Raw genomic sequence first — 16,023 nt, 5'->3', positions numbered from 1 at the left:
TTTGGGTAGGTGTCGGAGTGCATTTTGAACCTTGGGAAAATCTGATATTCCCAGTCCTGCAATCTTCGCATTTGCAAAGCAGGGCTCGCAAATGCGAGCTCGCAAATGCGAGTTTGCCATTGCAAATGCGAAAAGGGGTCTAGCCAGCTGGGATCGAAAATGCGACCTCTTGGTCCGCAAATGCGAAGTCGGGCATGTCGCAAATGCGACACACTAGCTCGCAAATGCGAACGTTCCCAGATCCTTCAGAGTTCGCAAATGCGAACTCACCTTCGCATTTCCCAAACCTGCAGGGTTCGCAAATGCGAACCCACCTTCGCATTTCCCACATCTGAGGCCTGCATATTTTACACTTAGCTGAACTTTTGAGTCATTTTAACATTCTTTCAAAACACAAACCTCTTTGGGCGATTTTCCAAGAACAAGACTTCTTCCAAATCATTTGTAAGTTGGTTTTTACTCATTTCTTTCAATCTTTAACATCATTTAACATGTTTTCAACTTAAAATCAAAGATTTTCATGGGTGAAATTGGGGGTTTTTGGTAGAACATAGGTTTTTCTAAAATTGGGGATTTGGACCTCGATTTGAGGTCCGATTTCAAAACAAATCATATATTTGGGTTCGTGGGGGAATGGGTAATCGGGTTTTGGTTCGAACCTCGGGTTTTGACCACGTGGGCCCGGGGGCAATTTTGGAATTTTTGGGCAAAACTTTGGAAATTTCATTTTTATGCATTCAAATTGATTCATTTAGGTATATTATATAAAGTAACTTGTGACTAGATTCAAGCGGATTGGTTGGTGGAATCGAGGAGTAAAGCATTAATTGAGACTTGAGTTGAATTCAGAGCATCGAGGTAAGTGTTTGTCTAACCTTAGCTTGAGGGAATAGGAGTTAGTCTTATTTGCTACTGCTAATTGTCGAGTATGATGTATAGGCATGTCTGTGACGAGTATTATACATTGGTGTCTAGCATGACCGTGAGTCCTATATTGTGATTTTCATGACTTCGTTGTATTATCATGCCTTGGTGATTATTCTATTTGTTGTGCAAAGATGTGGAAAGAATCGTGACTTATGGATATTGAGGAGCGTTCTCCAGCTGTATAGCGAAACTGCGAAAGTATAAGTGATAATTGAACCTCTAGAGCATTGGCTCGAGTTGTGAAGTGAATTGTGAAGTAAAAGTAGGAGAGAAGAGATATTATGCTGTCCTTTGGCGGGCTACGTTCGAATTTGGTTCCCTTGTATTGTGTTCTTAATTGATATTCGGATGCTTAGTTTAATGATTCCTTGTGTTGAGTAAGGACTAAAGTTATAGCTCGGTAGTTAGGTGTTGTAATAGGTTTGGTTATAGCTGAGGTGTTTAGGTGTAGTAACAAGTTTGATAATAGTTGTGGTAGTTAGATGTTGTAACAGGATTGATTATAGTGTGGTAGTTAGATGTTGTAACAGGATTGATCATAGTTGCGGTAGCTAGATTGTTGTAACAGGATTGATTATAGTTGTGGCAGTTAGATGTTGTAACAGGATCGGTTATAGCTGCGGTAGTTAGATGTTGGGACGAAGTGTGGTTATAGATGTTTCTCCCTTGCCGGGACGTAATTACTCATGCTATCGAATCCCTTGTCGGGATAGTGTGGACCTTTTCGATCTCTTGTTGGGACTCTCATTATAATTGTAAATATTATATAAATATGGATCGGGTTTCACGCCGCAACAATATTTAAATATGGATCGGGTTGCAAGCCGCAACAAATATTGTATATGGATCGGTTGCACCGCCGCAAAAATATTAAATATGGATCGGGATGTTGGACGCCTACGCAACAACTTATATTAAAGGGATCAGGTTTGCACTCCGCAACAGAGACTATAATAAATATCGGGACTGCATTTGGTCGAACGTACGCCTACCACGAGATATAATTAAATGGGAGCGGGTAGTACGCTACCACGAATATTAATGATAATGGGAGGTTTAATGAAATGGAGCGGGTGGTACGCCTACCACGAGATACATGAAATGGGATCGGGTTGCACGCCATGTCAATGAGAATGATTACTGACCAGAGTGAAACCTTGCTTTTATTCTCCCTTACCATGTTAGAGTTAAATTATTGATGTTCTTTATTATTCTCTTGATATTCTGTTTTTACCTGTTATCCCCCGAAGCATGTTTCCCCCTCCCATCCTTACTTGCTTACACCTGCTTTACTTTCCGCTGTATTTTATATAACTGCACAGGTTCATTTGATAGTCTGGTCCTAGCCTCGTCACTACTTCGCCGAGGTTAGGCTAGGCACTTACCAGCACATGGGGTCGGTTGTGCTGATACTACACTCTGTGCTCTTTTGCACAGATCCAGGTATTGGACAGCATCAGTAGTTGGAGGGCTTCCTTCAGTCCACCCAGAGATCCAAGGTAGAGCTGCAGGCGTTCGCGGGGCCCTGGCGTCTCCCTCTATCTTTATTCCCTGTTTCATTTTCTTTGTTTCAGAAACAACTTATTGTATTTTCCTTCGGACTTTATTTGTAGTGACTCTTAGACAGTCTGTGACACTGTGACACCAGATCTTGGGTAGAGGATTATGTTGGATTTCCGCATTTTCTATTCAATTTCTTTAATTTAAGACTTCCACTTTATTATTAAATTCCAATGTTGCATGCGATTGCTGATATTTGCTAAAAGAGGTAATTAAGGTTTGTCTTGCCTAGCTCTCACTAGTAGGCGCCATCACGACTCCCGAGGGTGGGAATTCCGGGTCGTGACAAGTTGGTATCAGAGCTCTAGATTACATGGGTCTCACAGTTCACAGACAAGCTTAGTAGAGCTGAGGGATCGGTATGGAGACGTCTGTATTTATCCCCCAAAGGCTACAGAATTAGGAAAAGTTTCACTTCTATTCTTTCTTGTCGTGCGATTTTGTTCTCTTAGTGCTAAATTGAAACCTCTACTCTTGTCCTTTCGCGAATGGCGATGTCACGTACCGCTTCTTCAGCCGAACAATAGCATAGACCGGTGGTAGATCAGCGACGTCTTCAAGGCTTTTTGGAGGTTGGATAAGTTTCATCAAGCACATCACTACTACCATCAGCGGTGCATCTTCTGAGGATCCCCAAGATTTTCTAGACAGCGGTCATGAGGTTCTTAGGAACATGGGAATCGTGGAGACCAATGGGGTCTATCTTGCTACTTTTCGCTTGTCTGGATCCGCCAAGACCTGTTGTAAAGATTATTGATTAGCTATACCAGCTAGGTCATCAGCTTCAACTTGGGGACAGTTCACGCAGCTATTTCTGGAGAAGATTCTCCCCATCATTCAGAGAGAGGCCTATCAGGGGCAGTTTGAGAGTCTCCAGCAGGGTTCTATGGCTGTTACTCAGTACGAGATCAGATTCATCGGCTTGGCTCGTCATGCTCTTGTCATACTTCCCAATGTGAGAGAGAGTGAGGAGGTTCATTGAGGGACTCGTCCAGCCCGCTCAGTTAGCTGGAGGTGGAGGTAAAGGTATTAGAGGTGGAGGTAGAGATGCTAGAGGTGGAGGTAAAGGTATTAGAGGTGGAGGTACAGGTACCGTTCTGGTTTGTGATAGAGATGCTTCAGTGTTATTTGATCCTATTCTGCACTGTGTCTGGTGATGCCTAGTGATTCACTGAGTATTCTTGTTTATGTGTCTACACCGGTGGGTGATTCTATCGTGGGTGATCGAGTTCACCGTTCTTGTGTTGTGGTGATTGGGGGTCTCGAGACTCGTATAGATTTGTTGCTCTTAGACATGGTCGACTTCGATGTTATATTGGGGATGGATTGGTTATCACCTTACCACGTTATCTTGGATTGCCATGCCAAGGCTGTGACCTTAGCCTTACTGGATTTGCCCCGTTTAGAGTGGAGAGGGACTCCTGGTCATTCTACCCGCAGTGTTATTCGTATGTGAAGGCTCGACGTATGGTCGAGAAGGGGTATTTGGCCTATTTGGCTTATGTTCGTGATTCCAGTGCTGAGGTTCCCTCTATTGATTCTGTGCCCGTGGTTCATGAGTTTCCTAAGGTTTTCCCTTCAGACCTGCCGGGTATGCCGCCCGACAGGGATATCGACTTTTGCATTGATCTGGCTCCGGGCACTCAGCTTATTTCTATCCCGCCGTATCGCATGGCCCCGCTAGAGTTGAAAGAGTTAAAGGAACAATTGCAGGATTTGCTTGAGAAGGCTTTCATTAGACCCAGTGTCTCACCTTGGGGTGCGCCGATGTTATTTGTCAAGAAGAAGGATGGGTCAATGAGAATGTGTATTGATTACCGGCAATTGAACAAGGTAACAATCAAGAATAAGTATCCACTGCCGAGGATTGATGATTTGTTCGATCAGCTTCAGGGCGCCAGGGTATTTTCCAAGATTGACTTGCGATCTGGCTACCATCAGTTGAGGATTAGGGCATTTGATGTTCCTAAGACAGCTTTTCGCACTCGGTACGGGCATTATGAGTTCTTGGTTATGTCATTCGGGTTGACAAATGCCCCAGCAGCTTTCATGGACTTGATGAACCGAGTGTTCAGGCCTTATTTGGATTCATTCGTGATAGTGTTCATTGACGATATATGGAGATACTCCCGCAGCCAGGAGGAGCACGAGCAGCACCTTAGAGTGGTTCTTCAGAACCTGAGGGATAGTCAGTTATATGCCAAGTTCTCCAAGTGTGAGTTCTGGCTGAGTTCAGTTGCATTTCTAGGTCATGTCGTATCAGCAGAGGGTATTCAGGTGGACTCAAAGAAGATAGAGGCAGCCAAGAACTATCCTAGACCAGCATCAGCTACGGAGATCCGGAGTTTCTTGGGGTTGGCAGGCTACTATCGACGGTTCGTGGAGGGGTTTTCATCCATTGCAGCCCGATGACAAGATTGACCTAGAAGGGTGCCCAGTTCAGATCGTAGGATGAGTGTGAGGCGAGCTTTCAGAAGCTCAAGACAGCTCTGACTACAGCACCGGTGTTAGTTTTTTCCACAGATTCAGGGCCTTATACAGTCTATTGTGATGCTTCCCGTGTTGGGCTTGGTGCAGTGTTGATGCAGGATGGCAATGTCATTGCCTATGCTTCGAGGCAGTTGAAGATTTATGAGAAGAACTATTCGGTTCATGATCTAGAGTTGGCAGCCATAGTTCACGCATTGAAGATTTGGAGGCACTATCTGTATGGCGTGGCATGTGAGGTGTTCACTGATCACAAGAGTCTTCAGTACTTGTTCAAGCAAAAGGAGTTGAATTTGAGGCTGCAGGGTCGAGTTTGTGTGCCTATTGTGGATGGACTTCGAGAGTTGATTTTAAAGGAGGCCCATGGTTTTCGGTACTCTATTCATCCGGGCGCCGCGAAGATGTATCAGGATTTGCGGCAGCATTGTTGGTGGCGTTGAATGAAGAAGGATGTTGTTGCATATGTGGCTCGATGTTTGAATTGTCAGCAGGTTAAGAATGAGCATCAGAGGACTGGTGGATGGTTTCAGAGGATTGAGCTTCCCGAGTGGAAGTGGGAGCGGATCACTATGGATTTCGTTGTTGGACTCCCGCAGACCCGGAAGAAGTTCGATGCAGTTTGGGTCATTGTTGATAGGCTGACCAAGTCAGTGCATTTCATTCCTGTGGCAGTCTCCTATTCATCCGAGAGGTTAGCTGAGATCTATATCCGGGAGATTGTTCGCCTTCATGGTGTGCCGGTATCTATCATTTAGGACCGAGGCACGCAGTTTACCTCGCGTTTCTGGAGAGCAGTTCAGCGAGAGTTAGGCACCCAGGTTGAGTTGAGTGCAGCATTTTATCCTCAGACGGATGGACAGTCCGACCGGACTATTCATATATTGGAGGATATGCTCTGAGCTTGTGTTATTCACTTTGGAGGGTCATGGGATCAGTTCTTGCCTTTAGCAGAGTTTTCCTACAACAACAGCTACCAGTCGAGTATCCAGATGGCTCCTTATGAGGCTTTATATGGTAGACGGTGTCGATCTCCGGTGGGATGGTTTGAGCCGGGAGAGGCTCGGTTGTTGGGTACGGATTTGGTTCAGGAGTCCTTGGACAAGGTCAAGATCATTCAGGATAGGCTTCGTACAGCTCAGTCCAGGCAAAAGAGCTACACAGATCGTAAGGTTCGAGATGTAGCTTTCATGGTTGGTGAGCGGGTATTGCTCCGAGTGTCGCCTATGAAAGGCGTGATGAGATTTGGGAAGAAAGGCAAGCTTAGCCCTAGGTTCATTGGTCCGTTTGAGATTCTTGATCGAGTGGAAGAGGTGGCTTACAGACTTGCATTGCCGCCTAGCTTAGCAGTCGTGCATCCAGTTTTTTCATGTATCCCTGATTTGGAGGTATCACGGTGATCCAGCCCACGTGTTAGACTTCAGCACTGTCCAGTTGGACAAGGTCTTGTGCTATGCGGAGGAGCCGGTAGCTACTCTAGACCGGCAGGTTCGACAGTTGAGATCCAAGAGTTTTCCTTCTGTTTATGTTCAGTGGAGAGTTCAGCCTCCTGAGGCATCGACCTGGGAGTCCGAGTCTGATATGCGGAGTTGTTATCCCCATCTTTTCCCCGACTTAGGTACTTCTTTCTTTTGTCCGTTCGAGGACGAATGGTTATTTTAGAGGTGGAGAATGTGACGACCCAAAGGGTCATCACTTGTTCCCTTACTCATTCTGTGCTTCCAAGGTCTTGAAAATCTCATTTGGGGTTGCCTCGATTTGCGTGCCCAGTCCGGGCGCGTAGCCGGAAAGCTTAAATATGAATTCTGTGAGAAAAATGCTAAATTTTGATATTAAATTGAATAAATTTGACTTCGGTCAATATTTTGGGTAAACGGACCCGGACTCGTGATTTGACGGTCCCTGAGGGTCCGTAGGAAAATATGGGACTCGAGCGTATGCCCGGAATCGAATTCCGAGGTCCCAAGCCCGAGAAATGAATTTTTGTGTGAAATTATTTTCTGGAAATAATTAAGGAAAATGGAAATGAAATTTGATTAAAAGACTATAGTATCGGGCTCGTATTTTGGTTCCGGCGCCCGGTACAAGTCTTATATATGGTTTAAGCGCTTTCTGTAAAGTTTGGTTGAAAACGGACGTCGTTTGACGTGTTTCGGACTTAAAATGGAAAATTGATGTTTTATAAAAATTTGGAAGAAATCATGAGTTTTGAGGCTTGATTTGATGTTTATGATATTATTTTGGCGATTTGATCATACGGATAAGTCCGTAGGATGTTTTTGAGGTTGTGTGCATGTTTGGTTTGGAGCCCCGAGGGCTCGGGTGAGTTTTGGATAGGTGTCGGAGTGCATTTTGAACCTTGGGAAAATCTGATATTCCCAGTCCTGCAATCTTCACATTTCCTAAGCAGGGCTCGCAAATGCGAGTTTGCCATCGCAAATGCGATAAGGGGTCTAGCCAGCTGGGATCGCAAATGCGACCTCTTGTTCCGCAAATGCAAAGTCGGGCCTGTCGCAAATGTGACACATTAGCTCGCAAATGAGAACTTTCCCAGATCCTTCAGAGTTCGCAAATGCGAACTCACCTTCGCATTTCCCAAACCTGCAGGGTTCGCAAATGCGAACCCACCTTCGCATTTCCCATATCTGAGGCCTGCATATTTTACACTTAGCTGAACTTTTGAGTCATTTTAACATTCTTTCAAAACACAAACCTCTTTGGGCGATTTTCCAAGAACAAGACTTCTTCCAAATCATTTGTAAGTTGGATTTTACTCATTTCTTTCAATCTTTAACATCATTTAACATGTTTTCAACTTAAAATCAAAGATTTTCATGGGTGAAATTGGGGGTTTTGGGTAGAACCTAGGTTTTTCTAAAATTGGGGATTTGGACCTCGATTTGAGGTCTGATTTCAAAACAAATCATATATTTGGGTTCGTGGGGGAATGGGTAACCGCGTTTCGGTTCGAACCTCGGGTTTTGACCATGTAGGCCCGGGGGCGATTTTGGAATTTTTGGGCAAAACTTTGGGAAATTCATTTCTATGCATTCAAATTGATTCATTTAGCATTTATTGATGTAATTAAGTAACTTGTGACTAGATTCGAGCGGATTGGTGGTGGAATCGAGGAGTAAAGCTATAATTGAGACTTGAGTTGAATTCAAAGCATCGAGGTAAGTGTTTGGTCTAACCTTAGCTTGAGGGAATAGGAGTTGAGTCTTATTTGCTACTTGCTAATTGTCGAGTACGATGTATAGGCATGGTGACGAGTATATATACATTGGTGTCTTGCATGACCGTGAGTCCTATATTGTAATTTTCATGACTTCGTTGTATTATTCATGCCTTGGTGATTATTTCTATTTGTTGTGCAAAGGTGTGGAAAGAATCGTGACTTATGGATATCGAGGAGCGTTGGCTCCAGCTGTATAGCGAATTGCGAAAGTATAAGTGATAATTGAACCTCTAGAGCATTGGCTTGAGTTGTGAAGTGAATTGTGAAGTAAAAGTAAGGAGAGAAGAGATCATTATGCTATCCTTTGGCGGGCTACTTTCGAATTGTGGTTCCCTTGTATTGTGTTCTTAATTGATATTACGGATGCTTAGTTTAATGATTCCTTGTGTTGAGTAAGGACTAAAGTTATAGCTACGGTAGTTAGGTGTTGTAATAGGTTTGGTTATAGATGAGGTGTTTAGGTGTAGTAACAAGTTTGATAATAGTTGTAGTAGTTAGATGTTGTAACAGGATTGATTATAGTTGAGGTAGTTAGATGGTTTAACAAGATTGATCATAGTTGTGGTAGTTAGATGTTGTAACAGGATTGATTATAGTTGTGGCGGTTAGATGTTGTAACAGGATCGGTTATAGCTGCGGTAGTTAGATGTTGGGACAAGTGCGGTTATAGATGTTTCTCCCTTGCCGGGACGTAATTACTCATGCTATCGAATTCCTTGTCGGGATAGTGTGGACCTTTTCGATCTCTTGTCGGGACTCTCATTATAATTGTAAATATTATATAAATATGGATCGGGTTGCACGCCGCAACAATATTAAATATGGATCGGGTTGTACGCCGCAACAATATTGTATATGGATCGGGTTGCACGCCGCAACAATATTAAAAATGGATCGGGTTGCACGCCGCAACAATATTAATTATGGATCGGGTTGCACGGATCGGGTTGCACGCCGCAACAGAGATATAATGATATGGGAGCGGGTGGTATGCCTACTACAAGATATAATAAAATGGGAGCGGGTGGTACGCCTACCACGAGATATAATGAAATGGGATCGGGTGGTACGCCTACCACGAGATACATGAAATGGGATCGGGTTGCACGCCTGCAATGAGATATGTAGTGACAGTGAAACCTGCTTTTATTTCCCTTATCCGTGTTAGAGTTAAATTATTGATGTTCTTTATTATTCTCTTGATATTCTGTTTTTACCTGTTATCCCCCGAAGCATGTTTCTCCCTCCCATCCTTACTTGCTTACACCTGCTTTACTTTCCGCTGTATTTTATATAACTGCACAGGTTCATTTGATAGTTTGGTCCTAGCCTCGTCACTACTTCGCCGAGGTTAGGCTAGGCACTTACCAGCACATGGGGTCGGTTGTGCTGATACTACACTCTGTGCTCTTTTGCATAGATCCAGGTATTGGACATCGTCAGTATTTGGAGGGCTTCCTTCAGTCCACCCGGAGATCCAAGGTAGACCTGCAGACGTTCGCGGGCCCTGGCGTCTCCCTTTATCTTTATTCCCTGTTTTATTTTCTTTGTTTCAGAAATAGCTTATTGTATTTTCCTTCGGACTTTGTTTGTAGTGACTCTTAGACAGTCTGTGACACTGTGACACCAGATCCTGGGTAGAGGATTATGTTGGATTTCCGCATTTTCTATTCAATTTTTTTAATTTATGACTTCCGCTTTATTATTAAATTCCAATATTGCATGCGATTGCTGATATTTGCTAAAAGAGGTAATTAAGGTTTGTCTTGCCTAGCTCTCACTAGTAGGCGCCATCACGACTCCCGAGGGTGGAAATTCCGGGTCGTGACACTTTTGCAGTAAGCTTATTAGCAAGATTCAGCTCTTCCCCAACAAGTAGACATTGAAATGTTGTTAAACATATATTTGGATCTCTTCAGATAACTATAGAGATAAGATTGTTTTATTCTAATAAAACCAAGTTAGAAATGATCGTCTATGCAAATGCATGTTATTTGTCTGTTCCAGATAAAGCCCAATCTCAAATAGGCTATTTGTTTACATATGGAGGCATAGTTATATCATGGCATTCAATGAAACAAACAATAGCGTCTACTTCTTCAAATCATGTTGAGATAGTAGCAATCCATGAAGCTAGTCAGGAATGTATTTGGTTCAGATCAACAATTCAGCATATTCAAGAAATGTGTGATTTTCCTGTGAAAAATTATAATCCAACTACACTATATTAAGACAATGATGCATGCATTGCTCAATTGAAAGGAGGATACATCAAAGGAGACAGAACAAAGTACATTTCACTAAAGTTCTTTTTCACGCATGATCTTCAATAGAATGATGAAATTAATGTTCAACAGATTCGTTCATATGATAATTTGGATGATTTGTTTACTAAGGCATTGTCAATCTCAACATTTGAAAAGTTGAGACACAAGATTGGAAATATTTTAACGAGGCACATTATCTATTTTTGAACATCCAAGAGGGAGTGTTGTAAATATTACTCCCCCCGTTTCAATTAAAATGACATACTTTCTTTATTAGTCCGTTCCAAAAAGAATGACACATTTCTATATTTAGAAATAATTTAATTTTTAACTTTTTATTTTACCCATTTTACTCTTAATGAGAAGTTTTTAATTATAGCCACATAAATATTACGGCCCCACAATGAAATTTTTACCCCTTAAGCTTTTAGGACACATGTTTCAAAAGTCTTCTTTTCTTTCTTAAACTTTGTGCCAAGTCAAACACCTCATCTAAATTGAAACGGTGGGAGTAGTTAATATGGATGTCTACTACTCCCATTACTTTCATCCATGATGTAAATAACCTCACACAACTCCTTACTATTAGAATTTTAACTCCAACACCTCTATAACCTCCCTTCATGATCTTCCCCCATGACCCCAATTATTAATGCTATGTTTAAGATAATCCTTTGTAAGCTTCTATGTAATAGTATAAGTAGAGACATGAAATGTGATATGTGATACGCTTGAATACTTAATGAAATAAGAAATCTCTCTCTTTTTCTCTTATTCTATTACTTATTGTCTTGTTTTATATTGTTACTTTGAGCTACGTTTATTCAAAATCTTCTTTTTAAGATACTTTAATATATTTAGTTACGGATATACCTCATAGGGATGTAAGTGTAGGATTTCCATTACATAAGAGGTGTAAGTGTTTGATTTTAAAATACAAGAATATATCTAAAAAAGAGTTCATGTTGTAAGGTGTCTAGTGTAATTAAACCTAGAATTTAATCACCTAAATCACTATCTTTCTGTTTTTTAAGTTTATTCGGGTTAGAGTTAAACTTGTTGATGCCAGGAACTATATATGCTAGGATAAATATAATGCTTAGCAAACTTCTAGCGGGGGGGGGGGGGGGGGATTTTATTATTATTACTTAAAATCTCTGAATTATGCTACCTGATCTCCTCGTGTTAAATATATAGACTTGTCTTTGGCAGCTCAGTGCCATATCTCCTCTTATTTCTAGAAATGTTAGATATGAAAAGGGGACGAAGAGACAAGCATGTCAATATCGAATTAGAAGAAAGCCACAAGAAAAGCATCTGTTATCATCCATTCCCATCTCTGTCCCATACTTAGAAAGTATGTTATACATATTTAACATACTTTCTAAGTATGTTACAATAGAAGCCTAGAATCTAGCAGTTGGCCATGCCCCGTTGATAATATTGTGGTCTGTGGATGACATATATCCGCCATTCGCCCATTCCTTGTATCGATAGTTGATGTCTCAAATAAAAGTTCCGAGAATAGGATTACAATGATAATATTGCAAACATAGTATAAATAGATAAATTGTGTTCTCTCTAATTATTTAAACTTTTAAAGTCCCAAAAATCTAATTAATCATAAAAAATTTACAAGTTAAATGATTTCACATTTTTTAATGTGACCACATTGTCTTTCTGATATATCTATATTACCATAGACATAAAAGTCTATTTTACAAAAGTTTTAACTTATATATACTAAAAGGTGTAAATTATTTTTTACACCTATTATATCATGTCTTTGAAAGATAATTGTTGGTAATTAACCACAACAATTGAATTTTTTTTTCTTCAATCATGACAGTTGAAATTAATAATCGAAAAAATAAAAAGAGTAACTTTAATTCTACAACAGGTTATATTGGACTATTAGTACTGTAACAGTGGACATAAGTTAAAACTAATTTACAATTTTATCATCATATTGACACGATAATCACGGTTTCTGGATGGAGGCCAATATTATAGTATTCAAATGGAACCATAGTAATAGTTGACCTAACAACTATATTTTTGAGTGATTGAACCATTTCAATAATTTATTTATTGGTCTGGTCAAATATTCAATCTCCTCTCTTTCATGGAAAAGGTCCAATATATGAAGTGCCTGTTCAACAAGCAAGAATAACGGTCTAACAGCTTATTTGCCCAATCTTCTTTTTGATTAAAAGTGTTTTTCTTTTCAAATTTAAGGTATTTGACTAAAATTTTAGAATAAAAAAATATTTTTGAGTAGACGAATAAATAGTTGTTGAGAAGTAGAAAAAAGTAGCTTGTTCCCAAAAGTATTTTCTGGAAAACTATTTTTGAGGAAAATATATTTAGAAGTACTTTTAAAAGCTTAGTCAAATATTAATTACTGATCAAAAGTTTTCAATATAATTAACCAAATAGAAATTGTTTCTCGCACTTTTTTGAAAAGTACTTTTATAAAAAATATTTTTCAAAATAAGTAAATTTTAGACGCTTTGCCAAACCGAATGGTAAAAATATTGGTAATTTGGCCCCAAAAAACGGTTTTCCCGTTTGGATTGTGTCTGGTTGAAGGGATTCGTCAAATATAAAGTGATTGACATGTAAATTTAGTCAAAAAGACTTAGCCACCCCAATGCAATGCAAATATATGATTAATGAACTGACACAGAAAATACAAATAAAAACTTATCTATATATGAGAATTAATTAGAGCATTTGTCACATACGGTATCCTAAATTATGGTTTCTTTCAAGAGTTGGGAAGCGGCCGATGATTAATAATCTATACATTATTTTCGTGAAGCTTTCTTTCGCTTCACTATGTTGACTAGGGGTACGTTGAAAAACCAACGCCCAAGAAAAAAAGAAGAAGTGAGAGAGTATTTGATTTGTGTTTACAAAATAAAAACAATGCGTGCTTTCTAATAGTTAATTCGTGCCTTCTAAGCTCCAACGAAAAAAGGTTCCTATATCAACACGTGTTAGAGATTCTCTCAGAGGTCATGTTGATAATAGCTTATTATCAGTTTGTGTCCCCGAACTCTTTTAAATTAAAACAAGTTCGTCATGCCCCAAATTCGGGGAGCGCGACCGGCGCTCAGCCAAGTGAACCCGCCTGAGCAAGCCTGTTAGATTTTCTTCTATCCAATCTAATTTATGAATAAAGAGGAGACGTATTGTCACGATCCGGATTTTTCACCGTCCGGAGTCGTGATGGCGCCTACTATTGGGAGCTAGGCAAGCCAATTAATTATTAACCTTCTTGAAAACATCGACAATACTAAGGCAATGAGACATTTAATATAAAAGCGGAAGTTTTAAATATAAATGAACTGAAAACAAGTGCGGAATTTCAATTACAACCTCTACCCAAGACTGGAGTCACTAACTCACGAACGTCTATAGAATACTAAAAACAGAGTCTGAATAAAGTACAATACTGTTTGTTCCGGTACAAGGACAACAAACGAAATAAGGATAGAAGAAACTCCGGCCATGCGGACGTCAGCAAGGCTACCTCGGGATCTCTGGACTGAAGTCAGCTCCCAAATGCTCCTACTGCTGTGCAAAAGCTACTGCTCCGGTTCTGTGATCTTTGCAAAAAGATGCACATAGTGTAGCATCAGCACAACCGACCCCATGTGCTGGTAAGTGCCTAGCCTAACCCCGACGAAGTAGTGACGAGGCTAGACCAGACTACCAGATAAACCTGTGCAGTTATATATATACAAGTATAACAAAATAATAGCGGAAAATAAACAATTAAAGCTGGGAGGGGGAAACATGCTTATGGGGTAGTAGATAAATCAGAATATCAGGAATAACAAAAGAAACTACATCTGATTTCTTCTAACACAAAATAAGGGAAAACAAACCACTTTCACTTGTTTCAATTTCCTCTCGTTGCAGGCGTGCAACACGATCCCATTTCCTCATATCACGTGGTAGGCGTACCACTCGATCCCATTTCATAATATCACGTGGTAGGCGTACCACTCGATCCCATTTCATAATATCACGTGGTAGGCGTACCACTCGATCCCATTTCATAACATCACGTGGTAGGCGTACCACTCGATCCCATTTCTTTCAACACAATATATAAAATAATCCCGGCAAGGGAACAAGATAATATAATAACTATCCCGGCATGGGAACAAGATAATATAATAAACTATCCCGGCAAGGGAGATCCAGCTATAACCAAACTTATTCAATTTCTACTTAACACATTTAAATCAATACTCAGTCTCAACAATTACTGGCTCAGTGTTAAAGATTTCCAACCAAGTCCTCATAGACAACAATTAAGAATTCGATAATTTAGCAATTTAGGACTCACGGTCATGCTCGACACCAGTGTATAGATACTCGTCACCATGCCTATACACCGTACCCGACAAATAGCAATTAGCAACTAAGACTCTACTCCTATTCCCTCAAGCCAAAGTTAGACCAAACACTTACTTCAAATGCTCCAAACTCAACTCAAGCCTCTAGTATAGCTTTACCCTTAGAATTCACCACCAAACCGCTCGAATCTAGTCAGAAATTACTTGAATGTACCAACAAATGCTAATCGAATCAATTTGAATGCATGAAAATGAATTTTTCAAAGTTTTACTCAAAATTCCCAAAACGCCCTCGGGCCCACGTGGTCAAAACCCGAGGTTCGAACCAAAACCCGGTTACCCATTCCCCCACGAGTTCATATCTATGATTAGTTTTGAAATCGGACCTCAAATTGAGGTCCAACTCCCCAATTTGAAGAAAACCTAGGTTCTACCCAAAATTCCCATTTTCACCCATGGAAATCTTTGATTTTAAGATGAAAACATGTTTAATGATGTTAAAGATTGAAGAAATTAAGTAAAAGTTGACTTACAAATGATTTGGAGAAGATAGATGTCTTGGAAAATCGCCTAAGGAGTTTGTGTTTTGAAAGAATGAAGAAATGGGTTGAAAATTCGTCTAAGTATGAAAAATGCAGGCCTCAGATATGGGAATTGAGAAACTGAGTTCGCAATTGCGAACCCAGCAGGCTTGGGAATTGCGAAGGAATTGTTCGCATTTGCGAACTCCCCCATTTTCCCCAGTTCTCGCATTTGCGACCTCAGGCGTCGCTTTTGCGGGCAGGAACACTTCGCATTTGCGAAGGAAGATATCGCAATTGCGAGACTGTCAGACCTGGGCCATCTTCGCTTTTGCGATGGGCCTTTTGCATTTGCGAGTACCGCTTTTGCGAACCAGGCTTCTCAAATGCGAAGCCTGCAGGTCTGAAGTGCATTCTGGTTTTCCAAAGGTTCAAATGCACTCGCGGCCTATCCAAAACTCTCCCTAGCCCTCGGGGCTCCAAACCAAACATACACACAACCTCAAAAACATCTTACGGACTTACTCGAGCGATCAAATCGCCAAAATAACATCATATACTTAGAATCAAGCCTCAAATCACATGATTTCTTCCAACTTTTCATAAAACACAAATTTTCCATTTCAAGTCCGAAACACGTCAAATGACGTCTG

General features: G+C 40.6%; 1 protein-coding gene across 1 annotated transcript; it reads left to right on the top strand.

Annotated features, from left to right (window-relative positions):
- On the top strand, positions 4,291 to 4,710 carry LOC109228264 (RNA-directed DNA polymerase homolog; the record flags this gene model as incomplete). Its single annotated transcript, XM_019393417.1, has 1 exon — positions 4,291 to 4,710. A coding segment is annotated over exon 1 (420 nt), but the record flags the coding sequence as incomplete, so codon positions are not given.

The sequence above is a fragment of the Nicotiana attenuata genome, chromosome 6, assembly GCF_001879085.1.
Source record: "Nicotiana attenuata strain UT chromosome 6, NIATTr2, whole genome shotgun sequence".
NCBI classification, from domain to species: domain Eukaryota; kingdom Viridiplantae; phylum Streptophyta; class Magnoliopsida; order Solanales; family Solanaceae; genus Nicotiana; species Nicotiana attenuata.
This window is presented reverse-complemented; position numbering and strand designations above follow the sequence as displayed.